Source organism: Protopterus annectens, chromosome 6.part1, assembly GCF_019279795.1.
Source record: "Protopterus annectens isolate FY-2018-M chromosome 6.part1, PAN1.0, whole genome shotgun sequence".
In the NCBI taxonomy this organism is placed as follows: domain Eukaryota; kingdom Metazoa; phylum Chordata; order Ceratodontiformes; family Protopteridae; genus Protopterus; species Protopterus annectens.
The window spans coordinates 355,478,947-355,492,565 of record NC_056738.1 but is presented as its reverse complement, the minus strand read 5'-3'; the positions used below and the strand labels follow the sequence as shown (position 1 = coordinate 355,492,565).

Genomic DNA, 13,619 nt, shown 5'->3' with positions numbered 1-13,619 from the left:
AACAAACCACACCGATACAGTCCTAGTTGCAAGCATTTTAGATCCCAAGCCAGACTGCCAGTTCCAAACATTATACATCACTTATAATCTACCTAATTGTTTTCAGTCAAACATTAGATAGGTCATTTAAGTCCTACCTTCTTTTAAACCTCATTCCTCCCCTGTATGTATTGTTCCCACAGTTCCCATTTTTCCTGTTTAGTTTGCTCCTGCCTTTTTCTAAAGATCTCAATTCTAGTTGTTTTATCTCTATTACTATATTTACTACTTCTGATATAGTTGGTTTAGATTTTGATTTCCATTTTCTAGTAACTGCTTTTTTGGCAGCCACCATAATTAAAGACAGCAAGGACTTACCACGTCTAAGCAATTCTGATTCTGTATTATAGCTTAGAAAAATCATCTCCTTTGTTACACCAATCTGCCCACCTAGCATCTCCGACAGTGCATCCCACAGGGAATCCTTAAAGTCCACCAACCCACCTCACTTCCAGAAAATATATTCCCAATTACCTCTTTATTCCCCATCACACCTCCAACATTTGCTGTCTACCTGAGAAAAATTCTCTGAAATCTACTTGGGGTCTAAAAATATCTATGAAACCATTTCCAGGCAAAAATCCTAAATCATATTTGGAAGACATACATATAGCTTACCATTGTTTCTTTATGAATTGCTTATCCAATTTTTCTTCCCAATCCTTTCTGACCTCCTCTGATTGATTCTTATAGTTATCCTGCAGTATTTTATATGCTCTACTAATTATTCCTTTTTTAGTGGCAGCTTCTGTTCTTGATTGTACTAAAACTGTACTAGTGCTGGTCTTTCATTTAGGACCCTCCTATTTCTTTTTCTTTTCCTATACTCTGATATCAATCTTTGATAGGGAAGGCAATCTCTAACCTGCAGTCCAAATAAATTCTTGGTGTCTTCCCATTCTATCATCTTTCCCTCTCTAGTTATTTGCTCCCAATACCTTGGTTACTTTGCCAGTTTTCTCCAATAAATTCCAACCCGCTCTTGCTTATTGTTTATATCCCTAATTGGAGTCATCCCTATTGGCAGAATCTCCTTTCTCCATTCCCATGTTGGCTTAGTTCTTAGAATACTTTCTGCTACTTTGAGTATAATATACTGTATGATTATTGTTATCCTCCTTAAAGGCCTGCATTCAAAATCCCAGTCTCTCCTTGTTTCTTGAGAGTCCCCCATTTCAACATCATCCCTTTCCACTTTGAATTATAGGTTTTTGCTTGTGTTATGTATAGGAGCCTTAACTGTATAGCTCTGAAATACCCCATCTGATAAATCTTTGTTCATTCATTACTGATGGGTTATCAGTTCGTTCCTTGGAACTGAGCCGGCCTCATACCAAGCTCGCATCAACCAAAATCTTTCGAGCCAAGATCCTACCCAGAATGCTCTGCTCCCTGTTACCCCAGATCTCATTTGCCACATTGCTGTACAGCCGTGTCAAGCCATTCTCTCTCAGCTAAGTGAACAATTTTTGAAAGTTTTTATATTGTTAGTGCTTAAAAAGTTTTCTTTCACTTGCTATCTCTATACACCTACCCTATCGTAACTTTAAGACTCTCTCCCTATAGTTTTTCTTCCATTTTATTACCCTTTTCTTACCTTTGAGGTAATTCTTTATTACCAATGTTGGTAATCCCTCTTTTCTCTCTTCTTACCCTTTTGGGTAGCTTTCTTAACTCCTTGGTACTGCCATCCTTCTCTGTATCATTATGTCAGGCAAGAAAAGTAGTGCTGGTTTCAAACAATGTACGGAATGCGGCTCTAAGTTGCCGCTTTCTGATGGCCATGATTTGTGTGTCTATTATTTGAATGTCTCCCACCTTTCAGTAGATCCCCCGTGTGGGATTTGTAGAAATTTTTCGACCAGGACTCTCAATGAAAGGAAGAACAAGTTAATCCTGAAAGGCCTCCTTAAAACTCTTTTCTGTGAGGCCATCTCTGGGTCAGAGGCTCACCCCCTTCTGCTAAACCCCGTAAGAGGCGTTCTTCTTCTTCCCCCTTGAGGTTGCTCACTTCATCTCCCTCTGGAGATCGCAAGGAGTCGACTCACAAAAAGGTAAAGATTTTGAGCCTGGCGCTGCCATCTGTGGCCATTTCGTCCTCTGCCTCGGCACCGCCCCAGTTGATTCTTGTTCCAGCTATGGTCTCTTTATCACCACCGGTACTGGAGTTCCCGGTGCAGACACTTATGGCTCCCACTGTTTCGTAGCAGCCTTTATTGACACTGTCTCTGCAGGTACAGTCTCCTTCTGCACTGTTGGTGCAAACTCCTTCGGCATCGAGTTTGATGATACTGTCCTCTGTGGTGCAGACACCTTCGGCACCAACATGCTCTTCGGTGCAGTCTTTTTCGGCACCGTCATTACCGGTGCAGACACCTTCCTCAACAGCATCATACTCATTGATGCAGGCATTTGCCACACTGCCCTTTATGGTGCAGACACCTTCGACTTCTATGGCACTGCCTTCATCGGTGCAGATAACCTTAACACCATTCTCCTTGGTGCAGACACCAGGCTCTGCATCACACGCACTGGCAAGTACTAAGTATTCCCCTTCCTTGGATCCGTTTGTTGGAAGCCAATATAGCCCTTTTCTAGAAAGGTCAGAATCACCTTCGGGTTTCTTTATGAGGTCGACTAGGAGCCTCTCAGAACAAGATGTGTTGTGGCTTGTCAACCAGTTGCTTGTGGCCAGGGGTCTCTCAACCATCTAAAGTTATGTTCCCTCTTCCAGGTGTCCAAATTTCTCCACAGACTCCAATGTATACTCCTCCTTTGACTTCCACGGAAGCATCGAAGCCCCTTCCTCTGACAGCAGCTTCCCTTCCTTCCACCTCAATAGTGGACCTCACTTTGGAGCAGGAGTCATCCGTGTGCCCCTCGGTGCACTGGACATTGGGCTCTTCTCTGGCTAGTGGCTATGCCGTGGGGGAGGGCATTCTTGATTCCACGCCAATTTACCCTCCAGGAATCCTCCTTCCCTCATGCTCCACAGCCCTCTTGAGACTTCTGGTCTGGGGGTCGGCTCCTCGGAGCAGGGTGTGACCCCGGTTTTGAGGTTGTTCTGCTCTGTTCCTGGATACCATCCCTGTTCGGGCGGTCTGGCCTTCCAGGCCATGGAGAAGGTGCTTGTCTCCGCTGGCAAAGCCTCCATGTCGGAGTCCTTCTCCCCCTCTCTGCCGCAACTGTCTCAAGCCACAACCATTGGACACTGGGCCCAAGGGCCTCAAGTTTCTCTCCCTCAGGAGACCCCCTCTTTGCAGTCTTCCCCAGAGCTCCCCACTGAAGAAGTCTCTTGCAAGGTTTCATGCAACAGGAAGCACATGGACTCCACTGAGGAGTCTTTGACTGAAGATATGAACTTTGAAGGGGAAGGGTCCCCACGGTCACCCTCTGATGTGTCCTTTGGTGACATCCTCGAGATCCTAAGACAGAAGAGGGGTGACTAGAAGTCCTTCAACCCTTCTTCATAGCAGTCTGTATTCCTGCAGGCGTTTTGTGCCCGGCCCCCTGCCTCCTGGGTTACCCCGCCAACCGATGAGCTTGTCCAGCTCATCATCCAGCGTGCATGGAAGGCTCCTAACACCCTGGAAGCTATACCGCGGAGGCCTGACAAGATTTTGTCTCCCCCAGCTGAGCATCCCCATTGGTCCAAAGGTCTTCCAGGAGATGCCATGGTGGTGGAGGCTGCAACCAAAAAAGACTTGGCAAAGGAGAGCCAGACTGTCCATCCGCAACAAGGAGTCCCAGGCGATAGACCTGGGGAGTCTGTGTTTGCTTCATCGACCTTCGCCTTAAGGTCCTTGAACTACTTGGCATACTTTACAAGGCTCCAGAGGGACCTTATCAACCAACTCTCTGAAACCTTGGCAGGAGCTGTTTCTGATGAGGTCCATGACAACGTAGCTTCTCAGATAGTGACCCTAGAATCCATATCCAATTCTTTCATGCGCCTTGTTTCACACACGGCAGAAGGAGTGGCTAGAGGAGCAGGCGCATGTGTAGTCACGAGACGACATACCTGGATGCACCTTTCCAGACTCCTTTAAGGCTTCCTTTATGAATGCCCCCATCAAGGTTACTTCATTGTTTGGCGCTAAAGTTAAAGACAGGCTGGCAAGGTGCAAACAAGATGGTAAGACCCTATCTGCTGTTGGTGTCCAACACTCTACTCCTCAACAATTCTACTCCAGAAATTAGAGGAGCGGGAAGATGTGGCACAGAAAATCACAGGGCTCTTTCTGTGACGCACGTGCCGAGTTCTCCCCTAGAGGCAGAGGGGGGAAACTCCAATGGAATACGCCCCTCTCGGGGCAGGAGAGGTCCGCGAAACCGGGGTTCCAGAGGTTCTTTCTCAGGACAACCCTACCAGTGCTCCTGAAGCGTTGCCCAACTGCTCACCTCTGGAAGCGGTCGGGGGTCATTTTTCCTTGTACCTCACTGCCTGGCAAAACATAACCACCGATTCTTGGGTACAACTGATAATATCCAGAGGCTATTGCATCCCCTTCCTTTTCTGTCCCACCTCATCCAGAGACTTACCCAATGTCCCACCCAGTCAAAGGGAAGCAGCAGCACACAAAATCCAAAAGCTGCTACAAAAAAGTCATCCAGACGGTCCCCCCAGACCAGATAGGATCCAGTTTTTACTCAAGGTTCTTTTTAGTGCCAAAAAAGACAGGCAACTGGAGACCGATTCTGGATCTCAGCACACTGAACAAATTTGTAAAAACTGAGAAATTCCGAATGGTCATGGTTCAGTCTCTCCTTCCTCTTCTGGAAGAAGACAATTGGATGTGTTCTGTAGATCTTCAGGATGCATATTACCATATAAAAATGGACAAGCACTCAAGAAGATACCTCCGCTTCCATATAGGAGCCAGTAACTACCAATTTTGAGCACTGCACTTTGGTCTCTATACAGGCCCCAGAGTGTTCACCAAATGCATGGCAGTGGTCATCGGTCACCTGTGGCTTCAAGGATTCCAGGCGTTTCCATATCCAGATGACTGTCTCCTCACTGTCCCCACCAAGCATCTACTGGAAGAAGCCCTAGACTACACTTTTCTCACAGCACAATGCTGGGAAACATTATAAACTGGGAGAAGTCCAGCATGACCCCAACACACACTTTAGAATTCATCGGGGTTCTGTTGGACACAAGGAATTGCACAACATCTCTTCTGGATCACAGACTTCAAAGAATAAGACAACAGGTTCAGCCGCTACTCTGTTACTACAAATCATCTGCTCGGTCCATACTCCAACTCTTGGGGTCAATGGCAGCCTCGATCACAATTGTTCCTCTGGCCAGATTCCACATGAGACTTCTCCAGTGGTTACTTCTCACTCAGTGGTACCCTCTACAATTCAGGGGTGTCCAACCTTTTCACTTGCAGGGGCCGCATTGAGTCAACAGAAATTGTCTTGGGGCCGCATGTAAAATATATCATATAGTTAACTGTATCGCTGTTGCGGGCGACCAAAGTCGACACCCTGGCTGTATTGCAGGTGAATTTGAACAATGAATAAATGAAATAAATGCATAATATTTGCCGTAAAATTCAAATTCTCATTCTAATTCTTAAAATAACAGTTAACTCTAACATCTTAGTTTAACATCTTAGTTTATTTGTTAAAAAAAAAATAACAGCTATGAACCCTTCAATTTGTATGAAATCATACCTCTGATTTTGCTGTTTTTTTAAAGATGTCCATGTCTTCCATCATGTCCTTAATGTCCATATGTTGTCCAAAGCGCTCATGTAATCTTCTGTTTCTAGCTTTGGAATATGTCCCTGAAATATGGCACTGGCAATATTTCTTGCTTTTGCACTGCTGTCTGGTCAGGCTGGTCTGAAGATGAAAGAAGGTTCATCAGTGGTATTCTCAAACTGAGCACCCCTTTGGAAAGGCACATTTCTAGCTTTGGAATCTGTCCCTGAAATATGGCACTAACAATATTTCTTGCTTTTGCACTGCTGTCTGGTCAGGCTGGTCTGAAGATGAAAGAAGGTTCATCAGTGGTATTCTCAAACTGAGCACCCCTTTGGAAAGGCACATTTCTAGCTTTGGAATCTGTCCCTGAAATTATTCAGGACATGCTACATCTGGTCAGGCTGGTCTGAAGATGAAAGAAGGTCCATGAGTGCACATTTCAGCTGATGACTTGTACAGATCACCCAATGAGTTGTAGCGTCATCAGATGACTTGTACAGATCACCCAATGAGGCATAACATTATCAGATGACACCTTTTTGTACTTCTTCCTTAGCTCACTATACGTCTCCAACTTGAGTCGTTTCCCGAAAATTTGAAAGCGGTCTTCCAGTGTTTACATTTCACAAATTTCCGCAAATAACTGACTTTATTAGTAGTGACGGTGTTTATTCATGAAACCTTTTCACAAGGGTGAAGCTAGGCACAGACCTTTGCAGAATTCAAACATACTGGTCATAGTTCTTGTTATACTTAGTTTCCATATCAGGAGGTTCAGGCTGTCAAGCCAAGATTGTTCTTTTGTGTAGTAAACAAACATTATCAGCATAATCTTTTTAATGTGAATACTGAGCCTGTCTTTGTGATACCAGTGCATCTATATCTGTTTTGATAGAGGTAGTGGCGATGCAAAGAGTATTTTCAAGGATGCTCATCTGAAATTTTAGTTCTGATTTTATTTTTTGTATATTTCATGCGAGAAAAAAATTGCTCGCAAATGTACGCACTCCCCAACAGAGATGTCATGAACAGGGCATGTTCATGAAGTGACGGACATTTTTCTTTTGGCAGATACAACTTATAAAACTCCATTAAAGACGCTTGCAGAATTTTTTCTTTAAGTTGTATATCTGACTGCAATTCTATGCATTTCATTTGCAGGTTTGCAGGCAACATGTTGATGTCAATTGAAAAAGGAGTAGCAAATATACTGAAATGCTGTTGGTGTTTTCTGAAATCTTGAAATCTGCTCTGAAAGTCCTGTGCTAAACTATTAATTAATGCTGCATATTTTTCAGTATTTATGTGGCTTTGTTCAGACAGTGTTTGAAAGTGAATGAAGTTACTGTTCTTAATCTGACAGTGTATTAATTTCAGTTTCACTTCAAATGCCGTCACTATTTGAAACATGTCAGTTATTAGTAGATTTTCACCTTGGAGGCACAGGTTCAGGTCATTTAAATGAGCAGTGATGTCTACTAAGAATGCTAAATCAGCCATCCAGTTAGCATTTTCAAATTCGGGTACAGGCTTTCCTTTTGACTCCATAAAGCACTTTATTTCATTTCTCAAATCATAAAAACCTTTCAGCATTTTACCATGACTTAACCACCTTACTGCAGTGAAGTACACAATGTATCCATAGCTGTGAATTAATCCTCTGGATCTTATAAAATTTATTGTTTTAATAACAGCATTCATAATATCTTCCATTTTTAAAGTCAGTGCACACAGATTTTCTTGATGTATAATGCAGTGGTACTTCATAAAACACACATTACTGATCTGTTTTGCATCATCTTCCATCAGTGTTGTTAAACCTTCCTTCTTTCCAATCATAGCTGGAGGCACCATCAGTTACTATGCCAGACATGTTTTCGATGGTCAAGGAAAATCTTGCCAGTGTTGCTTTAGTGCTTTATAGAGATCAATAGACTTTGTGGTATCTTTCAGTGGTACCAGAGAGGCCAGTTCTTCAGTAATACCGAAATCCTTGTCAACGCCTCGAATAAATATGGCAAGTTGTGCCGTATCTGTAACATCTGTGCTCTTATCCAAAGCTATGGAGTAAAACTTGAAAGTTGCACACCGAGATTCCAAAGTATTTTCAGTATATTTTGATATATCTTCCACACGCCTAGCGATTGTCTGGTGAGATAAACTTATTTTGGAAAAATCAGATTTTTTTTCAGGACAGATTATGTCTGCTACACTTTCATGGCATTCTTTTATAAATTCGCCATCAGCAAATGGCTTGGATTTTTTAGCAATTAAGTTTGCTACAACATAACTTGCTTTCACTAAGGAATCCGGTTGAGTAGCCGATTTTCGAAACAGCTGTTGTTGGAATCTAATATTTTTCTTTACATCTAATATTTTTTGTTTATGGCACACTCCTTGAAATTCACTTAATTTGGGGTGCATTTGAATATAATGCCGTTTCAAATTGTAATCCTTGAAAACAGGTACCACTTCTCTGCATTGTAAGCAAAGTGCTATATTATTAGATTCAACAAAGAAATAGTCGTCAGTCCATTTCTCCTGAAACACTCTCCTTTCATCCGCTATTTTTCTTTTGGTAGCAGTTTTATTTTGGCATGATGCGGAAGCCATGCTGAAAAGTAAAAAAGGAGTAACTAGTATTAACTACTACTAACTACTTTGTCCCTAGTTAAATTTATTATTTTTAAAACAATGGCTAACAATTTACATTACAAAACTAAGGAAATGAAACCCAAGACTAGCCATAGTTGTAGTATATGCTAATGGTGCTGGAGGAAGCATTTTACATCCACTGCGTAACAGGAAAATATCCAGGCAGGGGAAAGACAGGTGGAATTCATGAAATTCAGATGGACTGTGATAGAGCTATGAACATATGTATGGTTAGCATGTACGCAACAATTTCTTACTGGTACAAGGATGGTAGCTTTCAATAACTTAATCACAGCCCTACTGTCAAGTTAAACACTGTTTACTTTGCATGCTACCCAAGGAAACTCATTCACTTGACAGGCACAGCAGATCAGCAAGAGATGTTTGTTTTCACTCCACAAACAAACCTCGCAGAACAGAAACAAAAACAATAACGCTGCTACAGTTCTCAGCGCGTTTTCGTTGACATGCACTTCATCAGAAAAGCTAAACAGTGCTCAGTGTGCTAAATTTATAAGTCAGATGTTGTTTGAATTTACCAATGGTGTCTCCTAACTAATTAAAATGTTAATACATTCAATTAACATCCTTGTTGTTGAAATTGCAGATTTCTTAACAAAAATCAAAGAAACAATATCACCATCTAGTGGTGAAACAAAAACTTTACAGGCAGGAATACATAGTAAAAATGTATAAATATTGTATGATCTAAAAAACATTTTAATTAATACATAAAAAATGTACCTGTGTGCAAAATGCTTGAAAAACATATAAAAATGTATGTATGAAAAATTTTAAAATGTGTATAAATATATATATATATAAATATATATATATATATATATATAAGTACAACTGATATATGGGTGAGTGGTTATCACTTGGCTGATCTCAACTTTAATACAGGTTTTAGAGAGATAATTTCATTTAAACCTGGGTGACTACTAGCCTCAAGCATTAATTGCCAAAATAACTCTCTGTATTGTGTGAGTTTGGGCACATTGACCACTTATTTTTATTTGTAAACTCATTCACTTGCAAAGAAAAAACTAGCACACACTAGCACTGTCATTTTAGTTATTCACTACAGCCATACCAATGCTCACTGGGAAAACCACTCCAGCAGTCCAAGTACATAAAATGTCAACATTAGCAGTCCTACAATACTATAATCCACAAAAATAAGCCAACAATTTTGCAATAAAGTAAGGAACTCACATTACTGACTTAATAAAACAATTCTGAATAAGCTACTAGACAAGAGTCTCTCACCCAAACAAATGACTGGTGACAGAAACATGGCCTCAAGCTAAATGCCAAAAAAATGCATCATCATCCCCTTTGGGTATGTTTTAACTACCTGTGCAGTTGTGCTTTTTTAATTTTTTGTATTTAAGTCAGGTCATGGAATAATTCCATTAAGTATAATCACTTTGCATGTTACCAAAGTAAAAAAAAAAAAATTTCCGCAGGAAAATAAAGGTTTCCATTGTCCATTTAGCAGACTAGACTGAACCATTTCAAATTATTCTGCATCTGACAGCAGAGAGATGTTTGCTGTATTTATGTGAGACTGTTCTGCAGTGTTGTTAAAATATTTCCTGTGATTCTGAACTCTGTTATCACTGAGTTGAGTTATTGAGTATTGTCTTGTCTCTTCTTTTATTTATTATTAAATATTAACCTTTTAATCGTAACTAGTTTGTTAGAGATATTTAAGCTCTTAGAGTACTTGCATATGTATTTTGTGACACTGCATAGCCCATTCCAATAGCCTTGTTGTTGGTCACACTTACCATTTGGATAACAGTAACATTACACAGTAAGATTGGTCACCCTTTGGGAAGGGCCTTATAGTCGCTGATAAGTAAGCGTGGTTATGTCAGCTGATACTACCTTATAGTGTGGGCAGAAGGGGCCATCGCTAGTGAACCTGTGCCAGCTTTCCCCAGGAATGTCAGTGTGTTTCTACAAATGAAATCTCAAAGTGTGTGTGTGTGGTGTGTATGTGTGACAGCTACTGGGGCAGGGACATGGAGCACTGGTTGGACAGAGAGGGTGCTGGAGGTTTTGGCTTGACCACTTGGCTGAGATCTTAACCTTATAAATGTGCCAGTGGGGAGTCTTATTGGGGATCTGGAGGAAGAGGGAGAAACCAGCCTGCAGACTGACTGTGATCTCTGTGTGCTCTTAAGGGAAACTGTACTTTACTGTGTGTACTTGTCATTCTCCCAATGTGCACGTCCCTCACTGGAGATGGTGTTAAGGATTGAGCCTCCTTGATTACTGGGCTAGTGCAAGGGCGTCACACCTTTATTTTCACTATTTTATTTTGCATGAGCAGCGGAGACATTGCTGTCTTAATCTAAGTCTACTTCTGGAAGTTTCAGTGCTGTGCAGAACATGAAAATAAACAGGTACTTTGACTCCATTTTGCACCTGTAAACCAAGAAAATACACTTGTTCTACTGAACTTGCAACTGCCTAGCTATGTAAATCATTTTGAGTGGTTTCTCTCATTTTTTTTCTGCATTTCAAGGGATGAGAGCTGAGATAGATGGGAAGCAGGCACTATACTGTTAATGAAGATGATGAAAACTGTAGGACCTGATAATGATTCTTGAGATACTCCAGATACAAGTTTATGTATAATAATATTTGTGATAAGAAATGTTTTTATTGGCTTTGTCACCAATTAACAATGTATGTAACTTAAACAAATCCATCACTATCAAGAAAACTGATAAATCTAGAAAGAGCAAAGCTAAATCTGAAGGCTAAAACTCACAAGTGCAATTTCTAAAAGTTATAGGAGTTGACAGGTATGGGCAATCCAAACTACAAACAATATTGGCTGTATACTACTTTGTGCAGGCATTGTAACCTTTAAAAAGAAATAAAAATCCCATAAGTATAATTCTACACATCAACTGATATGTTAATAAAAAAACAAGTCCACATGCAAATGTCTTCCAAATGCCACTCACTGTCAGGGGCAATCATATTATCTCATAAATCTCTGACCTTCAGGCATGCTTCTCTAAAAAGGGTTTATCCCACATAAATGATCAAGCTAAAATTATGTGAATATTAAAGAACTAACAACACAATGAATTGGGGAGCAAATACCTGTCTCCCAAGTCTAACGCAGTACTACAGTGACTTTCCAAAAGATGACCCTATTTACATATTAGAATTTTACATCGAAAGAAACCATGAAAGAGTGCAACTCTGAATTCCTAAACACAATGCCTTCATTCCTCCATAAAATAAGTATTGCCTCAAGCACCGTTCCAATCATTTGAATTCCTTCTGTCCTATTTTTCCATGTTTTCTTTCTTTACATTGGAAAGTAAAACCTTTCTTCTTAAAGTTTCTAGTAATAACCAAGTCTCCAGGCAACTAAACTCAGCCAAACTGTGCTATCGTCACAAAAAAGTTTGAAATGTGTTCAGAATTATTTTACAACTGACGGAAGTTAAAGAATTTCCAGTACACGAAGTGCAAACATGAAAGCACCCACCAAACAAATGTTAAAAATTAACTCCTCACTCACTCACTGCATTAAACTGTCGAAATAATGCTAATAGCAATTTAAACTATATTTATTGTCAGAGTAAAATTTTTACCACATATTCAATTAAATTAATTTGTTGTAAAACTGTGACAAATGTTAAAAGCAGTAGAGTCATACATATAATAAATATGTAAATGCTGAAAAATCCAACTTCTGCGATATCTTCCTGTCAAAAAATGAAAATAAATTAGACTACAATAGTAAAGTCAGACCTTTAGCATCCAACAGCAGACATGTGCACTGCACTTCTGAGAGAACTGCCGAATGTTTCCTCAGAAACTGTAATAAGCATTTGTCAAAGATAGAAGCCAAATAAACCCTGCTGCATGCAGAAATTCCCATGTGATCTACTGCACTGACCAAAATAAAATAATACAATGAATATACATACTTTTTCAGTAAACACAACAACAGAAGGAGAATAATACATCTGTCAATAAAATGAGAGGAAGGGAGGGTCCTCTAAATGGGGCTCATCTGAGCAGTAGGCCCGAAAAATCTGCACTGGGTCCTGTGAAGAGCCAGAGGACCTTCTTTACATGGCAGAAAAAGACTGAACACACACTTCCCGTCACAGCTGAAGGCTTCCCTCTCGGTATGCTGAGTCAATCAGCTGTCACAGGAAGAGACAGGAAAAGGAATCTGAGCTTTTGAAAAGTTGCCATTACTGGGTTACCTTGGAAGATAGCCCAAAATGCCACTGAGGTAATGCTAATGATGAACATTTTATTAGAATGATCAAGGATATAAAAACAGCAAATTAAATAATGTGCATATTAGCACTGAGGCATATGGCAATTGTTTCACAGAAAAAGATGTTTAAGGACACCTGAAGGCTGGGCTGCTAAACCTGATCACACCTCATGTCGCACCGTTTACTACTCATTTTAATCAACCTCTTAACTACTCATATCGAACATTTGCCATCAAAAACTACCCAAACAATACAAGTCTATGCCATATGTCTCTCAATAACTTTTTTCAAATACTTTTTCTACAGAAAGACAACAGAAAAACCAAGGGCGGCAACTGCAGTTATTTATTATGCCGCTGTCATAGCAGGAACTCAGTCACTACATGAAGTGCAAAATGGACTAATGCGAGTCTAAGATGATGTCCAGATTTTTTTCGGCATGCTACTCCAAGGTGTACACACACACACACACACACACACACACACACACACACACACACACACACACACACACACACACACACACACACACACCTTTTTAATTAACTTTTAAGTAGCCGTGTTAGTGATGAAAATAGAGCTTTGACATTCTGGTTTAAAATTTGCAGAAGTGACATCTGGGGACTCCAACTACAGCAGTAATGTCTTGCATTGCATTTTATAGCAAGGAGAAGTAATATAAACGCATACATTTGTGCACGCACACACACACACACACACACACACACACACACACACACACACATCAGTTCGAGCATACTGCACCTTCTGCTTTTTCTGTTGCAGCACTGAAGGGTACCTATTAGCAATTAGCTGCTAATAGTGCTGTAACAATTTACAAATAATGAACATGTTTCAGTATTTAAACATCATGTATGCATATGTGCTAATAACGAACTAATCCCTGAGTCATAACACAAGTTCATATTTATTACT

The 13,619-nt window shown here is 40.5% G+C and overlaps 2 protein-coding genes across 3 annotated transcripts in view; one reads left to right on the top strand and one right to left on the bottom strand.

Annotated features, from left to right (window-relative positions):
* ATG2A (autophagy related 2A) overlaps positions 1–13,619 on the top strand; it is a 2,853,001-nt gene that overhangs the window by 2,670,008 nt on the left and 169,374 nt on the right. The window lies entirely within an intron of this gene.
* On the bottom strand, positions 6,105–12,518 carry LOC122805556 (general transcription factor II-I repeat domain-containing protein 2A-like). 2 transcript variants are annotated; one of them, XM_044075773.1, is made up of 2 exons: positions 12,381–12,518; positions 6,105–8,371 (listed from the first exon to the last, which is right to left on the bottom strand). In XM_044075773.1, exon 2 carries the CDS (start codon positions 7,609–7,611, stop codon positions 6,679–6,681), a length of 933 nt encoding a protein of 310 aa, XP_043931708.1. In that variant the 5' UTR covers positions 7,612–8,371; positions 12,381–12,518; the 3' UTR covers positions 6,105–6,678. Both variants share the same exon structure in this region, with proteins under 2 accessions (XP_043931708.1, XP_043931709.1).